The sequence below is a fragment of the Monomorium pharaonis genome, chromosome 9, assembly GCF_013373865.1.
Source record: "Monomorium pharaonis isolate MP-MQ-018 chromosome 9, ASM1337386v2, whole genome shotgun sequence".
In the NCBI taxonomy this organism is placed as follows: domain Eukaryota; kingdom Metazoa; phylum Arthropoda; class Insecta; order Hymenoptera; family Formicidae; genus Monomorium; species Monomorium pharaonis.
Genome location: NC_050475.1, coordinates 7128111 through 7142870, shown reverse-complemented (window position 1 = coordinate 7142870; position 14760 = coordinate 7128111). Strand labels below are relative to the sequence as shown.

At 36.4% G+C, this 14760-nt stretch overlaps 1 protein-coding gene across 4 annotated transcripts in view; it reads right to left on the bottom strand.

Annotated features, from left to right (window-relative positions):
- Window positions 1-151: 151 nt before the first annotated feature.
- The window catches only part of LOC105830687 (agrin), a 569188-nt gene continuing 554579 nt past the window's right edge, over window positions 152-14760 (bottom strand). For all 4 annotated transcript variants that reach the window (XM_036292157.1, XM_036292159.1, XM_036292158.1 and 1 more), the window contains 11 exons: window positions 13353-13547; window positions 12539-12712; window positions 11846-12185; window positions 11330-11557; window positions 10332-10966; window positions 9654-10065; window positions 9187-9440; window positions 8788-8884; window positions 8490-8597; window positions 7732-7909; window positions 152-7273 (listed from right to left, as the gene is read on the bottom strand). In XM_036292157.1, coding sequence (XP_036148050.1) covers window positions 7016-7273; window positions 7732-7909; window positions 8490-8597; window positions 8788-8884; window positions 9187-9440; window positions 9654-10065; window positions 10332-10966; window positions 11330-11557; window positions 11846-12185; window positions 12539-12712; window positions 13353-13547 — 2879 coding nt within the window. In that variant the 3' untranslated portion in view covers window positions 152-7015. The remainder of the gene's footprint in view (window positions 7274-7731; window positions 7910-8489; window positions 8598-8787; window positions 8885-9186; window positions 9441-9653; window positions 10066-10331; window positions 10967-11329; window positions 11558-11845; window positions 12186-12538; window positions 12713-13352; window positions 13548-14760) is intronic.

Sequence of the window (14760 nt, the reverse complement as noted above, 5' to 3'; positions counted from 1 at the left end):
TTCTCAAAATTTCACCAAGTTCTTATTGCGAAAAGAGATTGGAGAGTCTTCTGAAAAATAAAATTGTACAATGCATATTTTCATTTCAAATGAGTTTTTAAATAACAGCTGATTTTAGAAGGGAGGAAAGGAAAAAATGTGCACAAGAAAATTAATCGCATAATTTATATTTGTATATACAGTCACTTTACAACGCGCACTTTGTTACACAGTGTAGCTCGATTACTTTAGGTCAGCGAACGCCAGGTGATCTCAGTAAAGACGATATCAAAGTAAAAAAGAAAAATTAATTAATAAAGAGGGGCGTCCTGCCGCGTATATCTCTCGCGCGGAAAAGATGGGCGGCGACGCTGAAATGGGATATTTAATGTCCATCCAAGCGGAAGCTCCGATAAGCTTCTTCAACGTGTTGCAGGACAGACCGGAGCCTCATATCTTCACCGCGTGTTCAGCGCTACTGATTGAATTTCGCCGTGCATTCTCCGGCTATCCGGCTTGATAAATCTCGTGAATCGTGAATATTCACATTTCATCGTACTGGCAAATTGTCATTTCTGGCGCCGAACGAGCGGTGAGAAACAGAAGGCCGATCCTCTCGCACTTTCAAAGGCAATAAGTTCGATACAGCACTCGATGATTTCACGAATATATCGATCATCAAAACATGTACGTTCACGCCTTCCGAGTAAAACATCGATTGTAGGGTTTCTATCTCTAAACTGGCAGTAGCGTTAGTCGTATATTGCAACGGAAGCCTACATGTCTCCTTTCTTCCTCTCCACGTCTTCCTCCGACTCGATCGAAGTGGTAATTTCGTTTTATTAAATAAAAGTCTCAATACAAATAAATATGCTCGTCACGCATATAAATTTCAACGCTTCTTCGTATTATAATTTATTTAATTGGAAAACTAAATAGATCCGACAGAAAAAAAAATGTATAAAGTAAATGGAGAAATGTGTCTTCGAGAATATCAAAAATATCTATAATAGATATGTAATTCGCAACAAGTTTGCATAGAGTCTCGAGAAGCGCATATACATATAGTCTTCCTTCAGTTTTTCTCTCTCATCTCGTCTCCGATTATAAATGTGAGCAAAAATTGCGATAGGATAAAGATGTTCAATAATTGCTTCTCTCTCCGTTGAGTCTCCCGGTTCTCGTTACCGGGGTGTAAGTTCGATATGTCGACAATAAGATAAAACGGGGAGGATAAAAAACCTTCCAAAAGACAAAAGTTCGCGTGTCGAAAAGGGAGGGATATGTGTACGGAGATTGCGCGCGATTGATATTCGCGTTGCTCGCGGATATGGTTCAATTGGACAGCGATCGCGATTGATCGATATGTCGTAAGAGTGTCGTATTTCACGATTTTAATTACACCGTGAAAAGCCGTGATGTAAATCGCATTAAAATTCTTAACGCTTTTACGTATCTTATTGTTATATATATCTTCTTTGTTGCGATTCCTAGGCGTTCTTTAACATATATGTTAGATATGTCTTTTGCGTTTTACATCAGTTTCTGGCTCCTCACAAAGTAAGGATTTTCATGAAATACCACAACATATGCGTACAAAGAATGTTCCAGTGCGGGTCGAAGAAACCCGACGATGTTCGCCGCAATTTCATGCGTAAGCGTATATTTCAGGCCACACATTGATCCTTCACATTTAGCGTCAAATACGGCTGTACTACTTTTTTTTTTATTACCATGAAGAAAGTCGGCCTTTCATCAGCCTCGTTACTATTCTGATATAGATATGTTTAACGGTAAATGTTGGATGTCAATATGGGCCGAAATCAATAGGGCTTGATTCACACTATTAGGGACGGATTTAATTGAATTGAGATATTACGAACGTTGAAAACGTTCCTGAAAGGCTACTTTTGCGTTTAACATACCCATAAGAAAATAATTTCACGCTAACTTATACAATTCTATATATCATTATATATGTACCTTTTTATTATATTACTTATATTCAATTATAAATAATTCTATATTTTTAAATTAAGCAACGCATTAGTTCAAAGAAGTCGTCAATACTGACATGTTAATGCTGCATTTTTCATTTCTTCTTTTACATAAATTATCTGTATAAAATATTTAAAAGTTAATATATATGTGGACATGCTTAGAAACTTTTTATTTCAATATAAAATTTTTTTAAATAATTTATACAGACATATTGTTTTGCAAGCTGCAACATGTAGCGCGACAATATATAAAATATATAAAAATAATATATAAAATATATAAAAATGTATAAAAATTAGATTAGGTTATTGACGTAATAAATAGACACATCTCACAATGCTGTGCCCTTTTTTTCTATTTTATAATTTCTATTACTTTATAGTCCATTTTATATTCGGATAAGTATATCAGTTTAATTTGCATTTTAATTTTATATTTAAAATCACATACACATTATGAAAGAGAAAAATATCAATAAAATTTTTAAGGTACTGTAAACATGTATGTGAAGTAATATCTAATATTATTAACGATATACTCGCTATTGTTTAAATTATGCAATTTACAAAAAAAATCATAAAAATAAGAAAAGCGACCCACAAATACGTGAATTATGGATTTTTACTTCTTTAATTAAGCAGATCATGTTTTTCATCAGAATTAATAAAGTGTAATGTTTAGTTTATGAGAAATAGAGGGTATCGCCCCAACTAAAAGACCTATGTCAGTATTGGCGATACTTTGCTTATTTTATAAATGTTACATACAATTATTCAACTTGTACACAAATTTGCGAATTCAAAACTTTACCATCATCTGCATATGTCTGTAATTTAATAAACATAAGCTTAAATGTATAATATTATATATAATAATTATGATATAAAATTAAGAAAAAATTACACAATTCATATTATACAATTGAGAAAATGCAGTCTTACATTTAAAAGAATGCAGTCTTATATTACGATATGAATCTTATATTATTATATACATTACATATAAAAAAGCCAAATCATCTACGCAAAGTACGCGTTTCTTTTTTAATCTAAATTATACGTAAGTAATCATGCCTTTCAGATTATGTTTTCACGATTGAGAGATTTGACATGCATCTATTCGTTAACACCAAGCTAATTGCAAAGAGTCACTGAACCCTTAGTTTGAATCAAGCCTTCTATACATTGTCTCCGGTGATGTTAACAACGAACAATTTACAACGATGATCGATGCGTTGTGGTCATGGACGTTGCGTAGTTTTATCGATCGCCCATTGATGCTCCTTACAGAAGCAAGCGTTGTTTCTTTCTGTGTAATTACTGCAGCATTCGCTAATAGTCGTAAATTACACTGCGATCACTATTATATAGTTTCTTAAGTCGAGTTGCATTAAGTTCGATTGCCAACAGTGCAATATTATCCCGACATTTTCATAAATTAGCCTTTTTTTTTCTTTGCAACATTTTTTGCGTTTTTAAAAATTATATATTGCTTTTTTAAAATCTTTTTAATGCGTGTTATCCTCGATTTCATGGATGTACTTTGGGTCTGACTATACGCTGCATTTTCTACTGCGTTCTCAAGCTTGAGCGCGGTTAATTAACATCATTCTTTTCGCATTGGATATTGATGTAAATTCGCTACACGTTTTCTTGCACGGAAAATCCACATTTGTACTAATCGATCTGTTTCTGTGTCCGCGGGATTAGCGCAACGTTGACAAGCGAACAAGGTCAAGACGCTCGCAGCAACTAAAGTGAATTACAGTTTCTCTTGGTGGTAGGAAAACAGCGAAATTCGACGGTGTCTCTCATGCGTCATGCGTTATCAAGGGGGTTTCGTGTAGAAACATGCCCGTCGTTGAACGTGCCGTTGTACATCACGAGATATTTCTCGAGGAACCCTTTGCGTCGCTCCGACACCGATCTTATTCCAACGACGTTTACGTGACCGGAAGGAAGCGTTTCCGCTCGGTGATATAATCACGTAAACAACCGCCGAACGTTTCCAACCTGTCCTGCTCCGCCCGTTCGCGAGATCGAGAATTGACGATTCCGCCGAAAAACGAAGAGCACTTAGCATTTTCACCTCTTCTACGAATCTTTCAAACAAAATAAAAATATCTTTTTAAGCTATTTTTCTTAGCGATAGTTTTTTAATAATTTCGTTTATTATTATGATAATCATTTGCACAATAGACCGTACGCATTTTAGTTTCGTTCGCGGAAAGAGACAGGGATGGAAACGTTTGATGGTGTTTAAATTATCAACAATGATTGCGAGGGTACAGGTAAGAACAAGTTCCATGTTGATTAACTTGCAGGGCGTTTAGCTATTTCGTCCGAAGGGAAGAACACGTTCACATCATTAGCTCGACATACGTGCGTATGGTTGTCTATATATTGTATTTGTATATTTGTATATGTATATATATATATATATATTTATTTATTTATATATTATATATGCGTGCATATAATGCGCTCTTTTAATTGAGTCACGCGAAAAATAAATGATGCACATCGCGAGCATCGTTCGAAGGCTAATCCGTGAATTGGTTACGGTAATTAGGTCGTTACGATGATCTTTAGGTCCGGTTATAGTATCGTACACTCTAAAACGAATACTTCAATTCGTTATTTAGCAGCGCGTCTGGAATTATTTACAGGTCACTCGCGCAGAACTCTTCTTTTCGCGTCGGCATTTCCGAATGCGAGTTAATTCATCGAGGATTGATTGATCCGCCTGGATCGTTGCTGCTGCGCGAAAAATCTTGTGTTGCATCGTAACGCAGACGTTAATTGTGCAAGACGTTAATTGCCGCGAGAAGTCCATTCGCGTTCAAATTCCGATTATCAGCGTGATAAGACCAATTACAATAAATTCCCTTGAAGTAGCCATTCGCATTAAAATAGCGATAAAATCTTGTAATCAAGCTTAACGGAACTAATATTCGACTTGTCAGCCAATTGACTGTATTCAATTAATAATAATTACGTAACCTAGGATATATAAATCGTAATAATTCAAGTCGAACACTTTCGACAATATAATAGTTACTTAAATAGTATAAATAATAAGTTGTTCCGATGCTTATATAAATGCCAGATGTTTAATAATGGAAATTAAAGCCACAAGAGAAATGAATAAACGTCAAGCTGTTTAAACAAATTTAAACGACTGCTTACAAAATAGAATACATTTTGTTGAAATCATATTTTCAGATCTACAATTCGCGAGAGATTTGAACGGTCACGGATCGCGCTTATTGTGGCCATTGTCAACTGCGTCTATCTACGTAAAACTTGACCCCGATTTGCGTCCATTGCAATGGAATGTAGAACCCTCTGTATATAAGTAGTACGTATAATATATATATTTATATATATAATATATTTATTCTCTTGCGCAATTTGTAAAAAGCCTCCCCTATCTAAAAACAACAGTGTCGTGTCGCGTGAGTTTGTCTACTATATACTGGCAATAAATCAACAAGTCCTTTAAAATACATATTTCCTCTATTCCGGGAAATCCACGGTCATTTAAATCTCTCTACCGAACACTCAAACATAACACCGATTTATCGTTTCTTTTTTTTTGTTTCTTTCCCCTTCGCTTTTCGTTTTTTCATGTCGCTTTTTCCTTCTAGTCGTTTCTCGCCGCCTGCGTGCGCTTTAATCAGTCTTGGCATCGTAAAACGTTTACGTGCATCAGTACAACTTATAAGTTACAGATTCTACGACGAGGTTTCCGCTTTGAGCGGACCACGCTCTTTCTCTAAATTCGCTAAACGCCGCTCGCACGTACACGCGCGAGCGCGTTCGCCACATGCGTATACAGATAGATTCATACGTACATATATGTATCAATGTATGTATATTAATCTCGTGTCGCCTTAAAAATATATTATTGTCTTTCGATGAAAACGTAGCACTTAATTCGCTTCCGCTTCTCTTCATCCTCCTCCTCCTCCTCCTTCTCCGTGTCTCTTCTTTCACGCGCGATGATGATCTCGACACGATGGGTATCTCTGGTATCTGAACAATATAAACGTGAAAAAATCGCGATCGACCCTTGCGGTTCTCTTCTTACAGCTTGACGACGTGGTCGGCCGCTGCTGTTACGACTGAGCACTTTTTTCTTTATCCCTTATTACTTATTTATTGGATGGCCCTATGAGAAAGCAGTACTCGCCAAGTACGATCCTCAGCAGCGTAATCGTCTTCTTAGGCGGACGACCCTGCGTTCTAAAGTGAAAGTATTTTGGTTCTCGTTCTCGCTCCCATCTCATTCAAACGTTCAAGTTTTAAATAAACGATGCCATCGATTATGTAATAAATTTATTATCTTTGCTGTTTCATAGAGACGCTATCTAAGACCAAAAATCCTGGTCCATGTCGAATTTTAATTCTCGTTCTCCCAAATAAATGATTCTTCCATGAATGATCTTAAAAAATGGAAGGACAGTTCTGGTCCTATTGTGACAGTCATTTTATAAGGAACACGCGCAGGATCGAATTTTTTTTTTTTCGTGTAGAATTTTCGATAATTTTATCTGCAGTCCTATGAGAATTTCATTTTTTGGGGGAATATGATACTGATGATGGGGATACGCCTTTCCATGAGACGCGCGCTATGGTCAAGGACTCGCGTAAACGAGGATCATCTCTTCGCACAACTTTGACAGGAATCACACGTCGCTTAGTCGAGTTAGACACGATTCTTTCACATTTTATTTCGACGGCGAACTTCGTTGCACTTTTGTGTTCAGTTTGTTAATTCGCTAGGAACACCAGAGACGTCTGTCGAGTCTCCAACGGCGTGAGGGTGGAGTTGACGATCGTCAGGATACGTTGTCGTTTTCGATGTCTAGGCAATCGTCGATCTTGGTCCGCCGCGTGCGATTTAGGCTCGCGTTTGTATCGCGCGATCAACTCGTCGTCGACAACGACGACGAAGGCTGCGTCATCGGCGGATTGATGAGGTTCTTTGATATCGACGTCGCGTTGACGATCGTCGGACTCGGGATTCGTTATCATACGTCGTTGTCGTGGCAGAAATCAATCTTCCGTCTGGCGAGCTGCAGCCGTCGCTTGTCGATGATAAAGTCCGTCACGCAGCCTTTGATGCCGCGGTGGCTAGGCTTGCCGCCGACGAAGATTTTTCCGTTGGTCGTCAGTAACGTCGTATCTATCGAGATCTTGACGGGCGCGTTCTCGTCGATCTGAATCGTACACGCCTTTCGTCGTCGGGACGCTCGGATGTGATGGAAAACACCGTCGTCCACTCTCTCCTACAATCATGACAATAATAGTACGTGAGCGTTGTGGACATTTTGGAGACATATTGAAAGAAACACCTTTGAAAGATTTTTAGCGTGTCGTAGAGAAAATACAATTATTAATTAAAAAAAAATCATCAAGCTTTGTTTGATCACGCATAGTAATGAGAGACGCATTTTTTGTGTTTGCGATTCTAGAAACAGACAATTTGAATCAGACAGACATTTCATGAGAAATAACAATTTTATTTTATATTAATGTAAAATTTTATACACACGCAATAAAATTCTTTCAATAATTCTTTAGTTTCTGTAATTGGAATCAAGCAGACAATGAAATACTGTGTGAAGTAATTTGTAGAAATAAATAAAATGTGGTACAAATAAAAAGAAAAGAGAAGATTAATTAAAATTCGCAAAGTAGATATAAGAAAGTGTGATATCTATTAAATCAATGTAATAGCGCTTACCTTGCTCTTCACAGATATCTCTTCATCAATTTTGCTCTTATAAGTGAGCACCACATGACCGTCATGCAGAGACAAAAAGAGATGCTCCATCTTGCCTCTTCCCACCCATGCAATAAGACCATCGGGATGTATTGTCCTTAGCCGCAGCTCAAACTTGTTCGATTGCTGTGCTCTGCGTCTGAACGAACGTGTTCGTAATTAGAAAATTATTAAAAAGAAAATTAATCAATTTCAAAGCTAAGCACATGCCCATAATTCATACACTGCGAATCTATACACTTCTACACTAAGGTACTTCTACGCTAAGGTACGCTCAATGGAAAGTTAAAAAATTGATAAAAATTTAAAAGATTGTAAAAATAAAATTCTTTTTAAGTCTTTTTATCTAACTTTGCTAGCTCTTCTTGCTTTCAACTTAAATAACAAAGCAGATAAGGAATAAGATTGCGATATTACTAAAATAATGGTTTTAACTGTCAAATACTTAATACGCAAAAAGCATGTCGTTGATAAGTTATTGTAAGAGCTATCCATCTAATTGTAATCCATGTAATTACATATTACGTCGATTCTACGTTAATTACATTCCTTAGTTCGCAATCAAATAATTGGCTCCGGAATATACGGGGGACTGCCAGGGGTATGATTATCGGAGAGTGTCATATGACACTACAATGCGCTAGCAGGAAAGATCAATCTATCCCTCAAACGAGTACACCACAGCCATTGTGTCGATTTTTTTTTCTTAGAAAACTTACTCCGTATAATCGTAACTGTCGTACTCGTAGTCGACATCCTCCTCCAAGTCGTAGTCGGAGTAGGACTCCTCAAAGTACTCGCCGAGGGTAGTGTTAGTCGAGTTAGTACTAGTTGGTGGTTACATAATCAAAAGGTTAGTGACGGTAGTCGTTAGTCGGGAACGCTAATTAGTCTAGTCGTCGAGCGATCGAGGTTACTAAATCTCAAAGTGCACCTAATCGAACATCCTAGGAGGATGTGCCGATGCGATCTAAAGTTTCGATCGTCGATCCTACATTCTAGCCGCGTGTTACTTACCTTCTTCCATAGCGATGCTTAAATTGCAGGAAATTGTCGCCCTCAAAGCGCACGGGTCGCTCCGATATTTCGGTGCCGGACACATCGTAGCCCATAACTGAAAGAAATGTTTGTATGATTATTTAACAATTTTTTTCTATAATTACAACATAATGATATAATTGATTATTAGTAAGGTAAAATATATATTTGTTAAGATAAAAAGGAAAATAAAATATTTAAGTACACAAGATTATTAAAAGATTTATTTTATATTATATGTACTAAATGTGGATTTTTTAAAATAGATTAAAATAATCATTATTAATAGTTAGCAGAATTAAAATAAAAGGAAATAAATAATATTTAAACAAAATTTATGTGCTAGAAAATAATAAAATTGCGGAGGAAAAAACTTACAGAATTCGCAATGTAAGCCGTTATAACCACTAGCGCATTTGCAGAGATAACTGTTCAGGAGCGGTAGGCAGACTCCGCCGTTGTGGCAAGGGTTCTCATTGCTGGGACACGGTAGACCATCGTAAATCTCCGTGTTATGTTGAGTAACATTCACGGCGAGGTTCTGATATGTTTTACCGTTTACCATTAATCTCTGCACAGCACCTACTAATCCGGTCCAGGCTCCGGACAGGCGATGAACTTCTCGCCAATGCCTAGAAGCAAACAATCGTGATTAGATTCGTTGTTCAGCAGTACATCGAAGATGTAAGCTTATGTCTTACACAATCGTATAACAGATGTTTTTATACTATACTAAGTACAACATAATATGACCGCAAAAGTCTGGAAAGTTTAGAGCTCATAAGCAAAAATTTCAAGACAATAATTGAAATAAAGAAAAATATAATAAATATAATAAAACTCACTTGACACCACCAACGTAAAGCGGCATTTCCAAATTCAATTCTGTAAGAGGACTTCCGGACAATCCTCTAGCAACGGTTCCGTCATCTAGCTGAAGAGCACCCTCTCTGCCGAGTCTGTTAATCCTCACGCAGTGCCACATATCTCGCGTGACCGGGTCCGGGGACGTGATATTCGCAATACCGCTACCGAGATTGAATCTGAACTCCAGCCTACCGTGCACCAGATTCAGACTGATGAAATCACCCCTGCCGTTATTCAACTGGCCATTGTAGAGCAAAAGACCGTCGTTCGCGCGCGTGAGAAACCATAATTCGATGGAGAATGCTTTCGCGACACCCTCCAAGCAAGGCAGCTCCAAATATCCGTTCCCATTCATTTCCGGAATCAACAATTCCGTCAATTCGGCGTCCACTGAAAAAAACAAATAGGATTTGAAATAATTTAAAAAATTAAAAGTAAAACATCAACATTTTCTTTAATGAAAATAAATTAAACGATCAGTGTTGTTCGTAAAAATTAATACATTAATTAATAATAAAGAGAGAGAGAGAGAGAGAGAGAGAGAGAGAGAGAGAGAGAGAGAGAGAGAGAGAGAAGAAAAAGAAAGAAAAAAAGAAAGAAAAAAGAAAAAAAAGTCAGTGAACAACTTCTTCCAAGATTCTTGCTGTTGTACTTACTGATTTCGCAATGTTCTCCAGTTCTACCGGGCGGGCACTTGCACACATATCCTCCCTGCGGCAGGATGTCGCAGGTGGCACCATTCTGGCAGGGCTCATTCATGCACGGGTCCAGCGATTCCTCGCAGTTCCTGCCGGTGAATTGCGGTGGGCATATGCATTTGTAGTCCAATTGTTCGAACTTCTCTACTGCATAATTGGCGTGGTCGTAATTCTTCTCATACTGCAGCTCGGATTCATAATCGCCTTTCCTCGTGTTCTTCTTAGTTCTCCTCCGATCGGTTGGTTCTCGTCTGGTCGACGTACAGTGGGAACCTCTGCATCTGACTATGTTCATTCCGACAATCTTGTGACCGGTCCCACCTCTATTGTTGCCATCTCTGCTCTTGCCTCTCTTCTGTAATCTCCTGCAATCCCGGCCATTGCATAGATCCTCCTCGAAGATTGGCTGACACGTCGCGCCGTTCTGACAGGGTAGATTGGCGCACGCGTTGTCGCCGCATTCCTTCACGCGATAGCTCTCGAGTACGTCGCTGTTGTCAGGCCCCACATGGAGATCTATGTTATTCCGATTGATTTTCAGTTTGCGTATGCAGCCGAGAAGACCGTGGCTGGTACCGATGTTGTCGTAAACCCTGTTAAAAAATTTGTCATCTTATTTTTTTCAGTTCAATTTTTAACGTTTCCTTAAAATTTCTTAAACCTTCACTATGAAAATGCTGATTAAGAAAGTTTTCTCTATCAAAGTGATAGACTATCAAAATTTTTTTTCAAAATATAAACTTAATAACATCAAACTTTGCTTGGTTTATTTAATTTTGACATCAAACACTTATAAGTTCATCAATTTTTTAGATATTAAAATAGTTACTAAAAATGTAAAATCTAAGATAAAAAAAATATATATTTTAAAAATCAAATAAACTTGATAAAATTAGTAGTATTTATATGAAAAAGTCTTCTTCTATTTTATTTGGTACAACGTTTACAAATATTACTTGGAGTAATTAGTTGGCATGTTTCCAATGAAGGTATCTTGATTCAAGTCCAAAGACTTCAGCATTCCCTGACTTTGTCCGGCCACGTCTTCACCGTCGTTAAAAATCAACACTCCGTCCTTATGATATCTTTTAGCCGCCACTCTGTGGAACGTCTTCATGGTCACCCTTTCCGGTGACGTGAGCACCACGGGTCCATTTCCAAGATTATATCTGAACTGTACGTATCTAAAGCACACAATCAATCATGAGCTCTACAAATTAGATACACCGGTCATTAATTTTATTAGCGTAGCGTTTACATCTTTTCTTCGTTTTTGTATTCTTTGTCGTTGGCAAATAATTATGTAAAAGCAGTTACGTACTCTAACTCAATCACTTTGATGTTTTAAGTATGCCGTAATTATATTTTATCTTGAAATTAAATTACGTAAGATAAAAAAAATTAAATCTCGTTGTGTATGTTTGCCTATTGCCTCTTCAGAAAAGGTAGTTTTTGAAATAAAATATACTAACCCGTCAACAATGGCCAGCGAAACAAAATCGCCGGTACCGTCATTTTTCTGTTGATTGTATAATATGATTCCATTGTCCGCATAGGTCTTGAACTCGACTTCAATGCTGAATTTGTGATACGCTTTCAGCCGCTTCATCCTGACGTAGCTTTTGCCGTCAAAAGAGGGTATCTCGTAATCTCGCTTCTTGATCTCCACGTCGCATAGCAGCCCGGTGTAATTTGGTCGGCAGATACAGACGAATGTTGCACTGGGCAAGTCGATGCAGGTCGAGGTCATGTGGCAGGGATAAGAGAGACACGCGCGAAATTCCTGGGTTGGCGTCACTGGAACGTAATTGGCTGACAAACAAATTAAGTAAAAATTAATCATCTAATTATAATAACGTTGAGAATTTATATATGAATAGGAGTCGAGTTTCTTGAACGACTAACATCAAAAGGTTTGGATGAATTAAGAGACAGAAAAGTCAATTTTCTTAATTAAATCCGTCAATAATAATTAATTTTTTCCATTATTATTTATTAACATTCATCTGATCAATGTTAAACAAACTTAATAAATAAACATTGCTATATAATACAACGAGATTTAGTCGGTAAGATATTTTTTAAGTGAAAAAATCAGAAGCGCAAAGTTTTAGATACGTTAATTTTTTGATTTTAAGTCCGGTAAAACATTTTTTTTATTTTACCGAAGCACTCCTGCCGATCACTGGTTTCCGCGTAGCCCTCGGAACAGATGCAGCCGCCCTTTGAGCATTCGCTGTTCGGTATAGTGCAATCCTTGTCGTCGGTGCAGAGATCACCCAGTAAAGCGGTGACCACTCGAATAGTCGCTGGCGTCGGTCGATACACTACGGCCCCTCCTGTCAAAGTTAAATTTTCCATTACCATCGTCATTAAGGTATTTAAATCAATTATTCGTGTTTTCACTAAGAAAAAGCAAACTTTAACGATAAAAAACTTTCGAGGCAATTATTTCTTAAAACCATCTGACAATGAGAAAGATAAGTATAGTTTCGACATCAATTCAACAAATATATCCGTATATTAGTTTGCAGAATTCATTGATTTAATTCGTTGAACGCTCGTTTAACGTGAACGTATAGAATTAAATAAATATTTCTGTCACTTTCGTGTTGTCAAGTACATTATCACGCCACATTTCAAGCATTGCAAGCAATTTTAAAGCATTAACATTTTGGTCGTGTTAATCCACAACTGACAATGAATCAACAAATGAATACGGTTAATGAAGTAATACACGACACATTACATTATAAATTTATTTAGTTAATTATCAATTTGTCCTAGTACAATGATTTAGTAATGATCAGTTTCATATCTTGAAATGTTTCAAAATCTCTGATAAGAATTATAGACTCAGAAAACTAACAGCGTTTTCTTGAAGAAAATGAAACAAATTTTTGCTTTTTTCTCATCTTCTCGAAAGAGATACGTGAGTTGGTCACGTAGACTTCTTGGAAAGGGACTTTTCTTTTTTACCGTGTTTTAAGTTATCTCTGTCGATGGTGATGGTTTCTTGATGAGCTCGGTGAGTGTAATAATATCGTGGGTCCGGTTCTGGTACCAGAAGATGCCGCGTGGATTTGGACAATGGAGAAATGGCGGCCGCTGGCTGAGTGTATTGTACTGCTGTGTATCTCTTAACGGGGAAGTCCGTATTAACCATGGGATCGTCTGAAAATGTTCGTGAATTCCGGTTCTGTCATTATTTTTCCTTTCTCGCGTTTTCCGTCGAGATTTCATTTATCTCAAGACTTGTAACCAAAAATGTATTTTTAATAATAATTTTATAAGAGTTTCTCTTTATCAAACGCGGTTTTTTCATTCATAACAATAATTGAAATTAATAAAAAAAGAATTATTATTAAATATTATTGTATATTTTGATCATTATTAATTATTTTATAAATTATTATTTATTTTATTTATTACGTATGTGTACTATTATTACAAGAACAAAATTACGTTAACAAATTCTGGAGATTGCAAAAATATAAGATATATAAATAATATAATAAAATAAACAAAATATCAAGTCAATCACAAGCCCTAATTATAATTACATATCATCAGTTCTTGTAAAAGTTGATTTTGAGCAGCGTGGCAATATTATTCACCAAACAGGATTCGCGTTTTGTCACTGCGTGTCATATGTGTGCGTGTCTGTGCATGTATGGCGTATGAAATTCCATTATATAAAAAATGAAGAAATAATTAATTTTCCTCATTAAAAGTTATAACGATGGTGATACCTCCATAAATATACAATAAATTTATGAAACTATAACAGAGAAAAGTTTTTTTCTCTGCTTGGATCTCTGTTAATTAATTTTGAGATAAAGCTCTGGTCTCTTTAGACGGAGAAATTTATAAAAATAATTAATTTTTTTAATATTTTGTTCTCATAGATAAACAAAAGTATACAATATATAATAGAATATATAATATATAATAGAATTGTAGGATATATTTTATTATTAATAATATTGGAAATTAAATATTATAGTATCAATATCAATATATAAAAACTTCGCAAACAAAAAAAATGTTTAAACGCAAAGAAAGTAGAAGAAGAACGAGATTTTAGTTTGATCAGATTAACAATTCTTACTCGAGCACGAGTTATTCTCATAGGTAAATCTACATTTCTGTTTGTGGTTATAAAAAATCTTTGCGATAGAAGTTGCTGGAGAAGTCGTCGAGTCTCCTATAATGATTTAAGTTGCAATCATGAAAGCTACATCCGAAAGCTCTAAGAAAGACTTGAGAGCCGTTTCAAGAGCCGTTTCCTAAACTCGCTACCCATATTGCTCCTTATACCTTTTTCTTTTTTCCCCCTTTTTATTTCCGTGAATGATTCGCTTGAAAAATACTATTCTTCAAACCA